General features: G+C 50.1%; 5 protein-coding genes across 5 annotated transcripts; 4 read left to right on the forward strand and 1 right to left on the reverse strand.

Moving 5' to 3' along the window:
* Window positions 1-640: 640 nt before the first annotated feature.
* On the forward strand, window positions 641-5,822 carry K444DRAFT_602347 (TMEM1 family protein-like protein). Its single transcript, XM_024878722.1, has 3 exons — window positions 641-808; window positions 858-3,742; window positions 3,788-5,822. Exons 1-3 carry the CDS (start codon window positions 775-777, stop codon window positions 5,558-5,560), a joined length of 4,692 nt encoding a protein of 1,563 aa, XP_024728708.1. The 5' UTR covers window positions 641-774; the 3' UTR covers window positions 5,561-5,822.
* A 611-nt stretch (window positions 5,823-6,433) lies between these two features.
* On the forward strand, window positions 6,434-8,056 carry K444DRAFT_620906 (GroES-like protein). Its single transcript, XM_024881797.1, has 3 exons — window positions 6,434-6,886; window positions 6,937-6,960; window positions 7,051-8,056. Exons 1-3 carry the CDS (start codon window positions 6,717-6,719, stop codon window positions 7,925-7,927), a joined length of 1,071 nt encoding a protein of 356 aa, XP_024728709.1. The 5' UTR covers window positions 6,434-6,716; the 3' UTR covers window positions 7,928-8,056.
* Window positions 8,057-10,542: 2,486 nt separating this feature from the next.
* On the reverse strand, window positions 10,543-11,657 carry K444DRAFT_241945 (uncharacterized protein). The gene is made up of 2 exons (XM_024871299.1): window positions 10,936-11,657; window positions 10,543-10,880 (listed from the first exon to the last, which is right to left on the reverse strand). The coding sequence occupies exons 1-2, from the start codon at window positions 11,325-11,327 to the stop codon at window positions 10,628-10,630; spliced, it is 645 nt and encodes a 214-aa protein (XP_024728710.1). The 5' UTR covers window positions 11,328-11,657; the 3' UTR covers window positions 10,543-10,627.
* Window positions 11,658-11,987: 330 nt separating this feature from the next.
* On the forward strand, window positions 11,988-14,116 carry K444DRAFT_647798 (glycoside hydrolase family 132 protein; the record flags this gene model as incomplete). The annotated part of the gene is made up of 2 exons (XM_024885385.1): window positions 11,988-13,211; window positions 14,069-14,116. The coding sequence occupies 2 exons, from the start codon at window positions 11,988-11,990 to the stop codon at window positions 14,114-14,116; spliced, it is 1,272 nt and encodes a 423-aa protein (XP_024728711.1).
* Window positions 14,117-14,425: 309 nt separating this feature from the next.
* K444DRAFT_620909 (uncharacterized protein) lies at window positions 14,426-15,723 on the forward strand. The gene is made up of 2 exons (XM_024881798.1): window positions 14,426-15,104; window positions 15,163-15,723. The coding sequence occupies exons 1-2, from the start codon at window positions 14,564-14,566 to the stop codon at window positions 15,513-15,515; spliced, it is 894 nt and encodes a 297-aa protein (XP_024728712.1). The 5' UTR covers window positions 14,426-14,563; the 3' UTR covers window positions 15,516-15,723.
* Window positions 15,724-15,741: the final 18 nt, after the last annotated feature.

A 15,741-nucleotide genomic window follows, 5' to 3' on the forward strand; every position in this document is an offset into this window, starting at 1 on the left:
GGGCTATTCGTGCGGCGGTGGTGGTGGAGGTCCCAGTTGCCTCGTCTGTACGGAAAACTGCCAAAAGGAAGATCGGGAATGGTCCCGGTCATGGCGCATACAAGCATTGCATTTCCCAAACAGGGGCCCGGTCTGAGTGATGGAATCGCTCTTGCAAAACTTGTGACATCGCCAACAATGAACCAAATTCGCAGGGCTCCAGTCGTCAAGGTGGCTGAAGAGGTAGCACATCGTCAAAAGGTCGCTGTTTGGGATAGGACACTCGTAAGTGAAAGCGTCGAGCGGGACCGTTTTATGCTTGGAGAAATGGATGTGGTACAGCCGTCGACAAGAGAGGCCAAGGCACGTCGAGTGGACAGGGTCTAAGTAGCTGAAGATTTGAAGCAGCAGCTCTGTTGACAAACTCGCAAGGGCGGAGGAACTTGCAGCCATTTTGATCACGTAGATACTTTCAAATGAATAAAGATGAAGCAGATTCTCACGCTGAGCAAAGGACAGAAAGAAAGCACACCGAAGCATGAGCCAGCTCACCTATTGCGTAACCTTCAGCCTCACCTGAACTTTGGTCGACTGAGCCTTGTCCGCATCACTCACCGCTTCCAAATCCAGCCAAGAAGGGCAATATACGTCGTTGTACTCCGTGTTTGCGAGGCCCATTCCATGTATGAAGCACAAATTGGCAATTAGTCTTTGTTCCTCAACTGAGAAATCTTGTCTTCACCCTGAAGACTGCTCGGGTCGGATACAATGCACTGAGAACGGGAACGATACGCCATGGAGCACCCGTCATCGAGCTCCAAAGTTACAGGTAAGAGATATGCCTCAAAACGCTAGCCTTGGCTCATAGTCTTTGGTAGTTGAATACTTTGACCCACATGGAGTCTACCAGCTCCTCTCGCCGGGTCTCCTTCCTCGATTGCCTTTGCGCAACCTCCATTGGGAATCCCATGCTGGGCCCCTCCGATCCATTTCCTCCCTCTATATCGACCTAGTTCCGTCTGCGCAGGCAAACTATCCTCTCTCGTCAACGGATCTAGCATCGGCAAGCACATCGAGCCTCTCGAGAATCAAGAGCGAAGATTCCGCTACCAGTGGCGACGATGGCTTTCGAACACAGCCGTTAGGGCAAGCTGCGTTCGAGAGACCAGAATCCGTTTCCGGTCCTTCCAAGACTGTTATGAAAGAACGCAGGCATCAGATACCAGGGCTCAGACAGACGCCATATTTGAAGGTGCTCTTCGTACGCTGCGATGATAGTGAGACGTACAAGACACAGACACGGAAAGAAGTCCGAGATTGGATCAAGGAACAAACCCCCCCAGCCACAAAGTCCAGTGCGCAAGAGAACCACGATGCTTTCGAATGGCTCATAATTCATGTAATCGTCCCGAACACGGCTGCTGCGACCCAGCCTAGAACTGGCGGAAAATCTTCTGAAGGCAGCACCGGGTCTTCATCGGACAAATCAGGCACTCGTTGGGGGAAGGGCTCATCTACTATTTTGGAGAAATTGCGTGCAGATTTCAATGGATCCTCCAGATCAGCCGTTGATCGAGTGGCTCAAATTCGCATTGGTATCAATGATGTACCTTATGAGATGCTTCCGCGGGTCATTCCAGCCATTCCAGGGTCGTATAGCGAGACCCCACAAGAAAACGAGAATGCATGGCTTGATCTTGTCTCCAAGTTCAAATCGTTGATTCTATCATCTTTTGACATGCGGGTGGGTCAATATGAAGAGGACATCCGTGAGAAGGATGCCCAGAGAAGCTTGCCTGGATGGAACTTCTGCACATTTTTCGTGCTCAAAGAGGGCTTAGCCAGAGGGTTCGAAAGTGTCGGCCTTGTTGAGGATGCCCTGGTAGGATATGATGAGCTTGCCGTAGGTCTCGATGCAATCATTAGAGAACAGTCTGCCACTGGGTCAGGGGCTGAACATGGCGGTTCCTTCTTGCCATATACAGAGGATCTTGAGCGTCAGGCAGAAAACGCCAGGTCTGATATATCCAAAGATATGGGCTCAGATGATGTGGTAGAAACAGATGACCCTATCGACCTTCAGTCCACCTCTCAGTCCCCTGAAAATGTAGCGAACGAAATTCCTCTGAATGCAACGAAGAAGCGATACCGAGAGCTCATATTGTCAAACGACATCTCGATATTCGATTTCCGCTGCTATCTGTTTGCGCGACAGCTGTCATTACTGCTCCGAATAGCAAATGCCTGGTCATCGCAAGAAGAGCTTCTGGCGAAGCTAAAAGAACAACGAGAATCAAGTCTACAGGGTGTAGCAGCGCGGCTTCCAGCTACCCAACCTTCTGAGGACGTTGAGAATCTTGCTGTACTTGGAGAAGTGTGTCGACGAGCTATGGACTTTGTGGCCTCCATTGCACGAGTTATGCGCGATGACATGTGGTCCTCGTGGAGACATTCCCAGCAAAACTCTGACTCGCAAGTGAACGACACCACATCCCAAGATCCCGTTATGGTGCAAGTAGTTGACAACATCGTTGCTTCTTTTACCTTTGCCATCGCTCAGCAGATTCTTGCGCAAACATCAACAAAATCTCTACCTATTCCCCCTTCGACGTTGGCACCTCCTAGCAGCAAAATTGGCTTAGATGGGCAAGAGCCCAAAGCGGCTATTCCTGAGCCGAAGACCATGATGCATCCTGCCAGGAGTAGTTCGCTTGCCCTCCGATCCCGCTCTCGTGAACCTCCAAGCCCAGGTCTCTTCCCTGGAGGTCGAAGAAATAGTGTACCTGAGCAAGGGGCCGCCTCACCATTCCTTAAGTCGGGGTTAGAAGAGCTCGCAGCACATCGGGCAGAACTGTATCTTCTTTCTCGCAATGTGCTTGAGCAATTGGGCAAGAAGCATGGATGGGGCGTTGGATGGGCAGAAATGGCACAGTGGCAAGGTGCGACTGGGGATGAAATGGAAGAGGTCGACCTTGACAAACCCTCTACAGTCGATAGCGAGGCAGGTACCACTTCAAAGCTACCACCTTCAGTCCAGGGTATTGACAGTAAGCTTCTCCGCACTGCCCTGGATAATCAAGACGACTTCTACCGGCTCTACGAAACACTAACCGACAAGGCTCTTCGCCATTACACCGTTGCAAATCATGTGCAATCTGTGCAATCAAGCATGGCTGATCTTGCCGTACTCAAATTCCATGTAACGGATTTCGCTGCTGCTGCGTCATACTTCTTTCGCATGACCCCTTTCTACGGTGAAGGCGGATGGGCGGGAGTCGAACTGCCGATGTTGGTAATGTACGCAAAGTGCCTCAAGGAACTTCAGCGCAAAGAAGATTACGTCCGAGTCGTACTAAAGTTTTTGTCGAGAGCGGCAATGATGGAGAAGGAAAGGCTTCAAAGACAATCCGCCTTCCGGATAGGTGGCAGTCAGCATTTTTCTGATGAAGCATTTATGTCGACTTCTTCGTACCTTCCGGAGTTGATGCAGATTACCAAGAATTTACAGCACGAGGTTCTCGTGCCTCTTCAGAACTTTTTCTGCAAGGTCGAGGTAGATGAGACCGTCCAATATCGTTCAGAAATAGATGGGTTTGGACTTCAGCTTCGACTTCAGTATCTCCTTGCGGATGATTTGAGCATCAAAAAGGGTAGAGTTAAGATTACTCCCATGAGTGGAGACACGAACCGAGATCTGTGGCTAGAAACGACTGGCCCATTGGTATTCAAGAATGGCAAGGTGCAGATGTCAGTCCAGAGTAATGTGAGTATTTCTCAACCCGTATGCCAACCTTTCTAACCTTGTCAGGTTCTCGTCCCAGGGGCTTATCATGTCAGCCATATTGTCCTTCAAGCCAACAATATCGTTCTTCAATATCCAACCAGTAACACAGTGTCCCCACCTAAAAAGGATGATGGCTTCTTCAAATGTCCGAAGCTACTCATCTATCAGAGATCAGATTCCTTTGATGTTCGACTGTACGCATTCAGATCTATTCACTTGGACCGCAATCGCTTTTTGGAGATCGAACTATCGTCCGGACGGAACAATGTGAGCAGTGGTGAGCTTCACATACGAGCAGCAACAGCTGGTCTGAGGCTTCAAACCAGCGATGCAAAGGTTGTCAGCGGATCTCTCGAAGTTTCGCAAAGATCCGAAGCGGGTGTTATCAAGTTTGGTATCATGGAGTCCGGCTCCACTGCTAAAATCGGAATACCTTTCAATCTTGAGCACGAAGTCAACGATCTCTCTATCAAGCTGGAGATATCTTACACCACTGAAAAGGGAACGTTTTTCTCCGCGACGACACCAACAATATCAATTATGCTTCCCCTGGGTGTCAACGTTCAGGATGTTTTCAAACACAAAGCGCTATTCTCTAAATTCACCATCTCTTCTGCAACGCCTGGTCCCCTACGACTGTTGAGCTCTAGATTGGAGAAATCGGAGGTATTTGAAGCCCATGGTGGACTCGCCCTCAGCAAACCCGTAATCGTCTTCCCTCGCCAACCGGCTTCGATGTTGTACAAGATCACCAAGCCCCTCACGACCCCGAGGCCGCATTCTAAGCAGAAACAAAAGTCCTCTTTGTCCTTGATTTTACATTACATATGTCTCGAGGAGGAGGTCGAAGATGCAGTGACCGGCAGCCTTCGCCAACTTTTCGAGGAAGAATCATTGCGTCCTTATACGCGATTGGTATTACCAGCCGTTATCTCCGAGCTTCGAGCCCGGATTAGCCCGTACGATTTCGAACGTGCGGCCATATTGAACGAAGTATCGACCTCTGTATTTTCGTCAGTGAGATGGCGAGATCACTTCTCGGGCCTCGGCCGAACAGGGCAACACAACGAGGAGGTTGCCTCTATTCTCTCAAAAATACTTGAGACTTGGCAACAAGAAACGCCTCGGATCCCATTGGTGCCCATTTCTATTAACGATGAGACCATCTCCAGGAGCCGATCGATCATAATTCCGGTCGACGTACCCTCGGTAACTGTTGTTCACACAGCTGATCTGAAATTACTTGAGAAGACAGCCGGGCTCGGCAATAACGTCGTAGTTGCAGCTAACCAACCCATCACTGGGTCATTGTGCATCAAGTGGACCAGAATGTGGGACACAGAGCAGTTGGACCAATCTTCAGCCGAGAACGACTTTTTGGAGTTCTTCTATGAACTCTCAGGGTCGCCAGATACCTGGCTTATTGGTGGAAAACGAAAGGGACATTTCAGGATTCCCAAAGATTCAAGTCCAAATGGCGTACAGAAGCATTCATTTCCAGTCGTCTTAATCCCTTTGCGAGAAGGCTTCCTCCCCTTCCCAACTGTCGAGATCAAGCCAGCTCCATTTGTGAAAGCCCACAAGCCAGGGCAGGGCGGGTCTGAGGAAGATACCCGCATCAAGCAAACCAACATTACCTGCGAGACAGATTTCAAGAATGCAGGAGAAACAATAAGAGTCATCAGCAATTCCCGAAGCACGACAGTTAGTCTGGACGCCAGTGGGCCACAAGGAGGTGCGTGGCTGTTGGAATGTGAGAGACGGAATGCTGGAAGCGGAGGAATTGTGCTTGGTTAAGTTACACCATGCCCAATGACGGAGTGAGTGGTTTCAAGGTCTGCTCTATTCATAGACCAGCTTGACTTTCAGTTGGAGCACAGCAATAGAGGGTTCTCCAGGGTGTTTTTTGAACCACTGGCCATCTCCAGCAGCCAAAGGCCAGAAAGGCATGGTACCTGCCCGTGTAGTCTTTCCAGCCTCTCAGAGTCAATGTCACTTGAATTGCGCAGTCTATCACTAAAAGCTCCAGACCAAATACACTGATCTCAGTGATTCTAGCAGTCTCCCAACTCCATTCTTGTCAGTACTGAATGATTATTGCTCCATTTCACAGCTACTAATGAGAGATGGTATGCGAGGCTCAAGGCTTCTCTTTGACATTAACCTCAACGTGACCCAGAAGAACCCATACAGTGCAAGAGTCTATAAGGGCTTCTAATACCCCACTGTCTCTATTCACATGAGGAGCTAGTTCTAATGTTTGTCTAAGACAAACGTGTTCATTTTATCTCCACCTCCATTTCGAAGCCGTGTCTCAAACGATCTGACACCACTAAGCCAGGCCGTTGGTCTGCATGGCATTGGCAATTTCAGTCGGACACCTAATGATTTCACGGATTCTTCAGGAAAAGCAAATCTTTTTCGGAGCTACGGAATCGTGGCACGTGCTGAAGTCACCTGCCTGAGCCATCCACCTTTTCCCCTGACAAACCGAATGTCTCATGCCATCATTGAAATTGGAATGAGAATAGATCACTGAAGGATTGGTGACAACTTGCGATGCCTTTGTGGTGGTTCGGCGGGCTGGTTGTCTTGAACTCCCTTGTCAGTACGACAAGTACGTCACTATTCAGGGAATGAGAGACTGTAGAATCTCCAACCCCCAACCGTCCTTGCCTACTTTAAATTCCGCTCCCGGAAAGTATTCTTAGGCATTATCATACACTTCGGAACTCTTCATCTTATTATTCTCCAGAAACCCTCGCAAAACCTCATAAATCGCGTTGCCGCCGAAAGTCTCCGAGTCGGTCAAACTCTCCACCTCTCTACCGACGGCAACTCTTCACAATCTCGCCGGACATCTATATAACTACCACCCTACCTGCCACTGTCTCCCACTTATCATTTCAGCACAGAGAATAATTAGAGACAACACCGAATACCAATCAACACCATGTCCAAAATCCCGCCCATGATGCGCGCCATCGCTCTCACGAAGTTTTGCAACCCCTCAGAATATAATCTTGCTACGCTCCCAGTGCCAAAGATTACGAAGCCCGATGAGCTGCTTATTAGAGTGAGAGCTGCGTCGGTGAACCCGATTGATGTGAAGATGGCGAGCTCGTACGTTCCCAAATATCTGGGAGAACCAAACACTGACCTGGTTGATTCAGGATCGGGAAGATGGTCGGGGGAACGTATGTTCAAACCTTCGCCTGTTCTTAGCTTTCCAAATCCGCCGCACTCCAAAAGTCTCTGTAAGGCAAAACGCTGATACATACGCGCAGGTTCCCTTCAAAGATAGGCTACGATCTCGCTGGGGAAGTTGTTGAAATCGGCTCTTCGGTCTCAACGTTCAAGAAGGGAGATGAGGTCTATTCGCGAGTCGGCAGCGAGAATAAGGGGACGCTCGCCGAGTACTGTCTCTCTACCGTGTCAACCACCGCCTTGAAACCCGCATCCCTCTCCTTCGCTGAAGCAGCAGCTATCCCGCTCGCAGCACAGACTGCTCTCCAAGCGCTAGACGTCGGAGAAGAGCGAGTAGCAGGCGGGCTAAAAGGAAAGGTCATCTACGTCCCAGCTGGACTGAGCGGGACCGGGAGTTTCGCCGTGCAGCTCGCGAAGAACGTTTTCGGTGCCAAGAGCGTGGTTACTTCTCTCTCGCCGGGGAAGTTCAAGTTGATTGGCGAGTTGATGGGAGAGGGGACTCCAGACGTGATTGTGGATTACACAAAACAGAAGACGGTGGATGTCACGGGGAAGCGGGAGGTGGATTTCATGTTTGATACTGTTGGGGAGACGTTTAAGGGGTTGGGGGTTATGAAGAAGGGGGGCGCGATTGTGAGTATTAGTATGGGGCCGAATGGGACGGATTTTAAGAAGAAGAATCCGGGGGTGCCGTCGTATATTGCGTGGATTTTGAATGTGGTGGATTGGGTGCTGAGGACATATACGGGGTGGTACGGGGTCGAGTATAAGGCGCTTGTTTTGGAGGGGAATGCAAATGATTTAGAGAGATTGAGGGGCTGGGTGGAGGAGGGGAAGGTGAAGCCTATTGTGGGGAGTGTGGTGAAGTTGAGTGATATGGAGGGGGTGAGGAAAGGGTGTCAGCAGATTATGGATGGGAAAGGAGGCGTGGGGAAGTTTGTGGTTGAGATTGACTGACCTCACGATTCCCATTTGTATTGTACAGTACACTGCGAGTGTCGTTAACTGTTTCTTTTCCCAGAATAGTTCAAGATAGTAAGTACAGAGTGCAGGATTCGGGATTTTCAGCAGCCCTACGGGTACTTGCATTCACATTTTCTTTCCTCCGTGTACTACCCGAGTTGGCTGAGTGGCTGCCGAGGACTCGCCGTGTGCAACGCGCCGCGAATTCGAGAAACGTGGTAGAATCTCGTGGCATTCCGTGATGCTGGCATAGTCGCGAAGCTGCCAACGAAGATGTTTGGAAAGGTGTTTCCCAGGGGCTTTCTGGCTTACGTACATGGGAATAGTGTAAAGTAAATCACACCGGTAAGCTGCCTTGAAATCGCCACCGGCGTCTGGAAACGGACTCGAGGGGTGATCATTGGCGTAACATTATTCGCCATTGACAGTGACATGCTGATTCCTGCTCAGCGCCGCTGGCTAATAGCATTTGGGGCTGCTAGGAGGAAGCTTTGTGGTGCTTTCCTGCAAATTGGATTCAACTGCCGTACTCATGCCAGAGGGGTTTGAAGGAGCCAAGATTGAAGTGGAATGAGATATCTTGGAGTTGTGTCTTACGAGAGGAGACCTATGATCGCCTCATTGTTGTACAAGTTCGTCCCGGGCTTCTCTCTCGTACTCCAATCCACGAGCACAAATATCTTCTCTGGTGCCTGATTGTACGTTGTGGCATGCAGCGATGATCTGCTGCGGTACGAGTATCGTCGTTTGCTTTGCATGGTCTCGTGGCAAACGGTGAGGAAGGTTCTCATCTCATGTTTCCGAGATGCGCCATGCTTGCAGCTTCTGAATTCCGGGGAGAAATCCGGCATAATGTTCGGTGTTGTTGATACGAATAGTCCCTGACGGCTGCAGAGATAGACGGGCAATAGCGTCGAAGATCGTAATGAAAAGCACGTGATCCGACACATTCTGCACTTGGGCATTTACCTCGAGTCTGCTTGAGGAGACTTTTCGAGAAGCTTACACGCAGCCAGTGTGTCAAAGGATTATTCGAGTTAGTCAAGTTATTCATGAATAACTTGAATAAAATATGAGTAATGAGTAGCTTAAATAAGTTGAGTATAAAATAGAATAATTATTCATGAATAACCACGATTTATCACGTGCAAGTCACACGCAAGTCACGTGGTCATAATAAATTAACATATATTTAAATTTTAAAAAAATAACTAAGATACCTATTAAGCCGCCTTATATATAACATAAGCTAAGCTAGTACTTATATAAGGGTACTTAAATACTAATTTTCTATAATAATAAACTAGAAGTATTACTAAGGTTCGATTCGCTTACCAAGCGCCATTACTACCTGACTGGGTAGCGAGGTGGCGCTAGGCGCGGGCCCACCCGGAGCCTTACCTGACTAAGCTAGCTCTATCACGTGTATAGATCACGTGCGTTATTCAAGTTATTCATGAATATTCATGAATAACTTGAATAATATATGAATAAAATAAGAGTAACGGCCATTATTCTATTTTACTCTATTCATTTGACACACTGCACGCAGCTTCCTCTAATTGCCCAAGATGATGGGGGTTGGAACCGTCACCTGGCAGTCGTCGTGGTCGCACTGCGTCGATCAATTCGGCGCCCATTTCCCCTCTATCGCTTTCCGACGCTCAGCCACCGCCACGCAGCAATGATTTGCAGAACATAAAACAAAGCGGGGTCCGACTGCTGCACAGTTAATTTCGCTGCCGACCCATTCACGAATAGGAGGGCTGTGCCTGGAGATCAAGCTTTTTAGTCAGGGGCAAGCGGAGCGACTCGAGCGAGAGTCTATTTTGAACCGCCGCTGCAATTCAACAACGGACCAGCCCGTGCTGCGTGGGCACTGGGTAGACTTCTAGGGTGCACGACAGGTTCTGCGAGCGTGCCAACGCAAGAGGGAGGAGGCCTTTTTGCTTCGGTGCTGGTATCTTCGAGCGCCAGCCTGTGCCAAAATAATTGCTGGACAGGAATCGGCCAGTGTATTGATGCATTCTCGTTCTCTTCAGCCATTCGATAAGCCCCGCCACGCAGAGTTTATCGCACAAGACGCAAGGGTGGCCTGGCAGTCGATGTCAAGCCGAACGGGTGGGTTCCATCTCACCTCTTCGACGCCATTCGCCACCAACCACTACCACAACGGTGATAAAAATCACGATATTACGGCGCTTGAGAGCCGATGCGCTGCATTTATGATTCTTCAGTGGAAGAAAACCTGGGCTGTTGTTAATGCTGCTCTCCATACAGCAGATTCTTGTCAAAAAGAAATCGACCCCTGTTAGACACAACCCATCAGTAGACTTTCCTGCCAGATGTCCCATAACATTTAATAAACCAGCCCCTCCTTCATCAGAGATCACCTCATAGCTGCATTTTCGAAGAGGCCTCGTTATCGTCGTCGACCAAGGGAGGCGCCGGCACAAGTCCGCAAGAAGTAATTGAAGAAAGCTGCAGATAATAAAACCAAGAATGAGAGGCCCACGAGCTGCTGACGACGATTCTTCTCCACAGCTCAAGATAGCTTGATGAGCGAGGGCGGATAACTGCGATAGTTCTCGAAGATCACCCGCCTCCTTTCGACCCCTCCATAGCCCACCATTGATTGGTCTCCGGCGGCGGCATCATGCACCAGAAGGTTTCCGTGGTCAGCACTGGTCCCAGTCATCTCCGCACTCCGTAGGCGAGTGGGTTGGTTACGTCTCTTTCATCTGAGAGAGATTTGGCCTGAGCCGAAATTGCGCTTGTTTCCTGTCGGCGGTAGCACGAGCCCCAGAGGAATCTCAGGCCGTGAGTCGGTGACGAATTTGCAAGACGGGCGGGCCATCTTGATAACCTTAGTCTAGCAGCACTGAAGTCTGCAGCAGGAACAGCGCGCGAATCAGGTAGTTGGGTGCTGTCATCTTCTGATGGGCACCTGTTTGAGAAGACTCAGTCGATCCACGTCCGCCGTGGTTGTTTGCCGCACGCACCCGGACTGAATGATTGGAAGCCTGTCTGGGCAGTCTCTTGGCCTTGTGGGCATTGGTCTTGGTGTTGATGTTGTTTGTCCTGGCGCCCAGCCCCAGAGCTTGGAAGTCGAAGAAATCTCGCAGTCCCCACCAGCGGTGGGCTTGCAACCCAGAATAATCTCCAGATACTGGTAACCACGGCAGAAACACACCAAGTTGGCCTCGCCTCCGGCCTCCAACCCACAGGATCTCGCCAGCAAAACGGTGCAGTGGCCGTGGCACGTCGCCCCCTGTCTGCAACGACGTCGCCCCTTGCGCCATGCAGGGGGCCCCTTGCCGTTCCTGAGATCGAGCGGACCCCGGCCGCCCCTGCCAGCCAGTAACCGCTCAGCTACGACGCCATCAAACCCCATTGAGCTACACAAGCGAGTGTTCGTCCCATTGCCCTCCCTCCATCCAATCTCAAGGCGTCTCACCCTTTCTAGTTTCCTGTTCCTGTTCCTGTTCCGTTCCTGTTCTTGTTCGCCTTCGTTCGACTTCTACCTACACCATCTTGATCCCAGATTTCGCCCACGATCTCCTCTTCCCTTCGTCGAAGCATTCCCCCAACTCTGAGAGTCTCGACTCTCTACCACATTCCTTTGGAACAGCTACAACTTCGAATGCAATCAAAAACGATACGACCTCCTTACGAGCCCCTAGACATACCTACATTTTCGATCAATCCTCCATTAAGCAGTAAGAACTCGTGAAGACGGTCCGGTCGCTTGCCAATGTACGTCTCCCTCCGTTGCCGCTTCGATAAATACTTGTCCCCAGAAGACTTTGTGGTGGCAGTCAAGGTCTTGAGTTGTGTGGATTGAGTGAATTGGAGGATGTCCACACTTTCGCGAGCCGAAAGCGACAAGCCACAGATCGGAATGCTAACTCCCTTGATTCAGTTTTCGACCGTGGCCAACCTTTTCCCGACTCGCCTTCGTATTTGTTGACCAGACTTCCGTCGCTCCAGAGTCTTTCGAGGCTCGCAACAGTCTTTAAGTACATACATTCCCGCACGGATACACTTCTTCACAATGAAGTTCTCTAGAATCGCGCTGCTGGGCACAGCTTCCCTCGCGCTCGCCCAGCATCATAACCATGCTCGCCATCATGCCCGGCACGGCTCTCCTGTCGAAGGACGAGACATCGTTACTGTCACAAGCGTGGATCCAACGACGGTGACCCTATACGAGCTCAATGGCGAATTCCTCGATTGGGCTGTGGTTGAAGCTGGACTCAAGTCTGGAATTTACGTCCTCATGGGTGACGCAATCTCCACCGTTATTCCTGCAACTACCTCTACTCCGACGCCAACTCCGTCAGCGGTCTTCTACCAGGAGAAGAGCAGCACCAAAACTACTCCTACCTCCACCTACGTCGCTCCGACTACTACCACCGCTCCTCCTCCGGCGGCCACTACCACCGAAGCTTCCTCAACCTACAGCTCATCTCCAGGTAGTTGGCCTGATTTCGTCAGCGGTAAAGTCAAGTGCAGTCATTTTCCCTCTGAATATGGTCCTGTGGCTGCGGATTGGCTTGATCTTGGAGGCTTCACTGGAGTTCAGTCAGTGAATAGCGACTTCGAACTGGCTGTCTCGGCTGCCATCTCTTTCATTTCCACTGGCCTCTCTGGCAGTGGCTGTACTGCAAACTCCTTCTGCTCTTACGGATGTCCCGCCGGATACCAGAAGTCTCAATGGCCAGCGGCGCAAGGAACCACTGGGCAGTCTATTGGAGGTCTTTACTGCGGCAGCGATGGGTACCTGCACCTTTCGCGCGAGGAATACCCGCAACTCTGTACACCTGGTGTTGGAAACGTTTTCGTCAAAAACACTCTCAGCAGCAACGTTCCCATCTGCCGAACCGATTACCCTGGTACCGAGTCCGAGACCATTGCACTCAATGTACTGCCTGGAACGACCGATGCACTCACCTGTCCTGATGCCAAAACCTACTATGTCTGGGAGAACTCTTACACGTCCGCTCAATACTATGTCAACCCCGCCGGAACCACTGTTGGGGACGCCTGCGTTTGGGGTTCTCCTGGTGGCAACGTTGGTAACTGGGCTCCCGTCAATATTGGTGTTGGAAAGGCCATCACTGGTGAAACATTCATCTCCATGTTCCAGAATGCTCCAACAAACCCAGACGGCAAGCTTAACTTCAACATCGAGATCGACGGAGGGGTCAGCGGTAGATGCACCTACAAGAATGGAGTCTTCTATAGCAACGGTGTCGTATCATCGACGGGCTGCACAGTAAGTAACAACTATCGTATGTCCTGTGAGTTTTCTAACTAGGTTTAGGTCTCCGTTTCAACCGAAGCAACTTTCACCTTCCTTTCGGGTAATCCGGAATAGATCCAGCATCCGCACGCCCCAAAGAATGTGTAACACGAATGTTGCTTCTTTCCCGTATTACCTTGCGAAGGATCCCGTTCGATATCTGGTTCTAAATTTTCTCGCCGGCATCGATTAATAGTCAATGATACCCAACCTGAAGCGCTTGCAGATCCTCGCCTTCTGGTTCTTTGATGTCCTTCGAACCTACTGCTCTCCTTTGTATTCAATGTCGTTAATGTTTGTTATATCACTGTGCCATGGCAAGAGACGCGCCTTCGTGCACAGTGCTTGAATTGTTGTGGATAGTCGAGGACCAAATTCTCGTCTCGGAGGGACATGGTGTTCTGAGCGGATGGATGTTTTTACGGAGGCCGGACTCCTTCGATGGATCATTCACCTTGGTTAGTTGCGCGCATGTGCTCTTCCATATCTCGTATGTCATCGAAGGAGGATGTCCTGGTGGTACCTCCTTGCAGGTGTCGTTATTTCTACGGCCTCACCAAAGCCGTAGCTCACTTAGCATATTTGGTCTTCTCAGACATTCTCCCCACTGAGATGGACAGGAAAGATAAATATGGATTTGCTTGTGGCTGGGCTGCAGGGTATAGATCATGGCTGTATCGGTACGGTACTCTAGTGGACAGGAAAGACAAAAGACATTCGATCTGTTGCACCGTCAACCGCGTTCTTCTAAATCTGCGAGCATGGGGCTCTATTCTGTGTCCTCTGTACTTGATACCATTTCCAACTTTACTTTTGATTTGCATGGCAAGCGTGGTAGCAACATTGAATTTTACTCTCATTCGATTCGATCCGTGTAATAAAATGAAATGGATTCATGAAACTGAATCTTTTGATTAGGCTACAAGGCGAGCATGGATGACATGAGAACAAGGCTGATTTGAGAGCCTCGTTTCCACAAATAGGTCTTCACAAACTTAAGCCGAGGAGAGTTTTCAATTGGAAATGAAAGCATGGAAGATCCATAAGTATCTCAATTCGAGAATGAGTAATTATGAAGTGCACAGCAGAACATCTTCGCTCTAAAAGACTTCGATCCTTTGGAGAATTTTTGCGCGTGTAACCCCCACCATGCAGCCCTTTCCCGCCTCCTCCAGAGCGATGGCGTCTTGTGATCGGCTTATTGCGAGGGACGTGCAGACAGCCTCCTTCCACGACATCCAACTATTTTTGTTGTACCACCTGACTGAATCAGTTACCCTTGCAAAAGATCTGCTCAATCTACAATACATATATGTAGTCGTACGATGTCTTCTCCTTTGAATCCTTCACCACCTCCAGCCATCCCCAATTCCGCCAAAGTTCGCGACTCGGCCCCGAAGGTTGTACGAGAGCAAAGTCGGCTTGACGGGATCCTCGAGACCGCGAGACAGCGGAAGCTGGCTATGGATGGGACTGGGAATTCCAGCGGTGTGGACGAGGTAGGGAGCTACGGCTCGCGGACAGACGCGCTGAAAGCAAGCAACATCAACGATGGGCTGCCGGAGACAGAGAGCAGTGCGGACGAGGAGACGAGCATTATGCGGCGGCCCAGGAAGACGAATCCGAATGCGAATTATCAGGGCACGGCGCTGGCGAAGACGTCGTCGAGGACGAGGTCGATGGGGAATAAGCCGAGCACGAGCAGTATTCGCCGGGCGGGGAGGGTGCATAGGGAGGAGGAGCCGCAGCATGGCGATGAGGCGGTGGTGGATGAGCAGGAGAGCTGGTGGGCGAGGCTGCTGTCTGATTATGGGAGCTTGGAGCTGGAGAATAAGGGGAGTGTGGCGAGAGATCATTTGGCGCTGGGTAAGTTGCATCTCCCTCTCCAAGTAAAGAGCTATGCTGACTGAGAGTTGGAATATAGAACGCACCTTTCTTGCATGGCTGAGAACCTCGCTCGCCTTTGCTTCGATTGGGATAGCTATCACGCAGCTCTTCCGGCTCAATACTACTTCTGCGGGCAGTGGGGGATTCGATCCATACCAGCATCTAAGACAGATGGGGAAGCCGCTTGGTGCGACGTTCCTTGCTATCAGCATTGTGATGCTCTTTGTGGGGTTCCATCGGTATTTCGAGTCGCAGCACTGGATCATACGGGGGAAATTTCCTGCGAGTAGGGGGAGCATAGCGCTGGTTGCGTTCGTCACGTTTGCCTTGATGATTACATGTTTGGTGGTGGTGGTTGTTGTGGAGCCTGGGCAATATGAAAAGAGATAATAGGAATACTCGTTGGAGTTTGGGAGCTGTTGCACAGATGGGTGGCATTGAAGGAGTCTGGGAAGGTTGGCATTTGCTTTGGCGTTGCTTCAAGCTACTGTAGAGATATATCAAAAGATATTTGCGGTACAAGTGGGCAGAGTCAACCATTCAAGACTAGTATTGAACTTCCAATACAACATCAAAATCGAAATTTAAAAGCTTAAACGATCTAAAGCACAACTTG

Source organism: Hyaloscypha bicolor (genome assembly GCF_002865645.1).
Source record: "Hyaloscypha bicolor E unplaced genomic scaffold K444scaffold_182, whole genome shotgun sequence".
Taxonomy (NCBI): Eukaryota; Fungi; Ascomycota; class Leotiomycetes; order Helotiales; family Hyaloscyphaceae; genus Hyaloscypha; species Hyaloscypha bicolor.

Bases quoted from the DNA above. Each gene is read 5' to 3' on its own strand.
- K444DRAFT_620906 (XM_024881797.1), top strand. From the start codon at position 6,717: ATGTCCAAAATCCCGCCCATGATGCGCGCCATCGCTCTCACGAAGTTT. The intron at 6,887-6,936 runs GTACGTTCCCAA...TGGTTGATTCAG, and splicing joins GATGTGAAGATGGCGAGCTC to GATCGGGAAGATGGTCGGGG. The intron at 6,961-7,050 runs GTATGTTCAAAC...ACATACGCGCAG, and splicing joins GGGAAGATGGTCGGGGGAAC to GTTCCCTTCAAAGATAGGCT.
- K444DRAFT_602347 (XM_024878722.1), top strand. From the start codon at position 775: ATGGAGCACCCGTCATCGAGCTCCAAAGTTACAG. The intron at 809-857 runs GTAAGAGATATG...AGTCTTTGGTAG, and splicing joins ATCGAGCTCCAAAGTTACAG to TTGAATACTTTGACCCACAT. The intron at 3,743-3,787 runs GTGAGTATTTCT...TAACCTTGTCAG, and splicing joins AGATGTCAGTCCAGAGTAAT to GTTCTCGTCCCAGGGGCTTA.
- K444DRAFT_241945 (XM_024871299.1), bottom strand. From the start codon at position 11,327: ATGGGGTTTGATGGCGTCGTAGCTGAGCGGTTACTGGCTGGCAGGGGC. The intron at 10,881-10,935 runs GTGCGTGCGGCA...CTTCTCAAACAG, and splicing joins CTTCCAATCATTCAGTCCGG to GTGCCCATCAGAAGATGACA.
- K444DRAFT_620909 (XM_024881798.1), top strand. From the start codon at position 14,564: ATGTCTTCTCCTTTGAATCCTTCACCACCTCCAGCCATCCCCAATTCC. The intron at 15,105-15,162 runs GTAAGTTGCATC...GTTGGAATATAG, and splicing joins GAGAGATCATTTGGCGCTGG to AACGCACCTTTCTTGCATGG.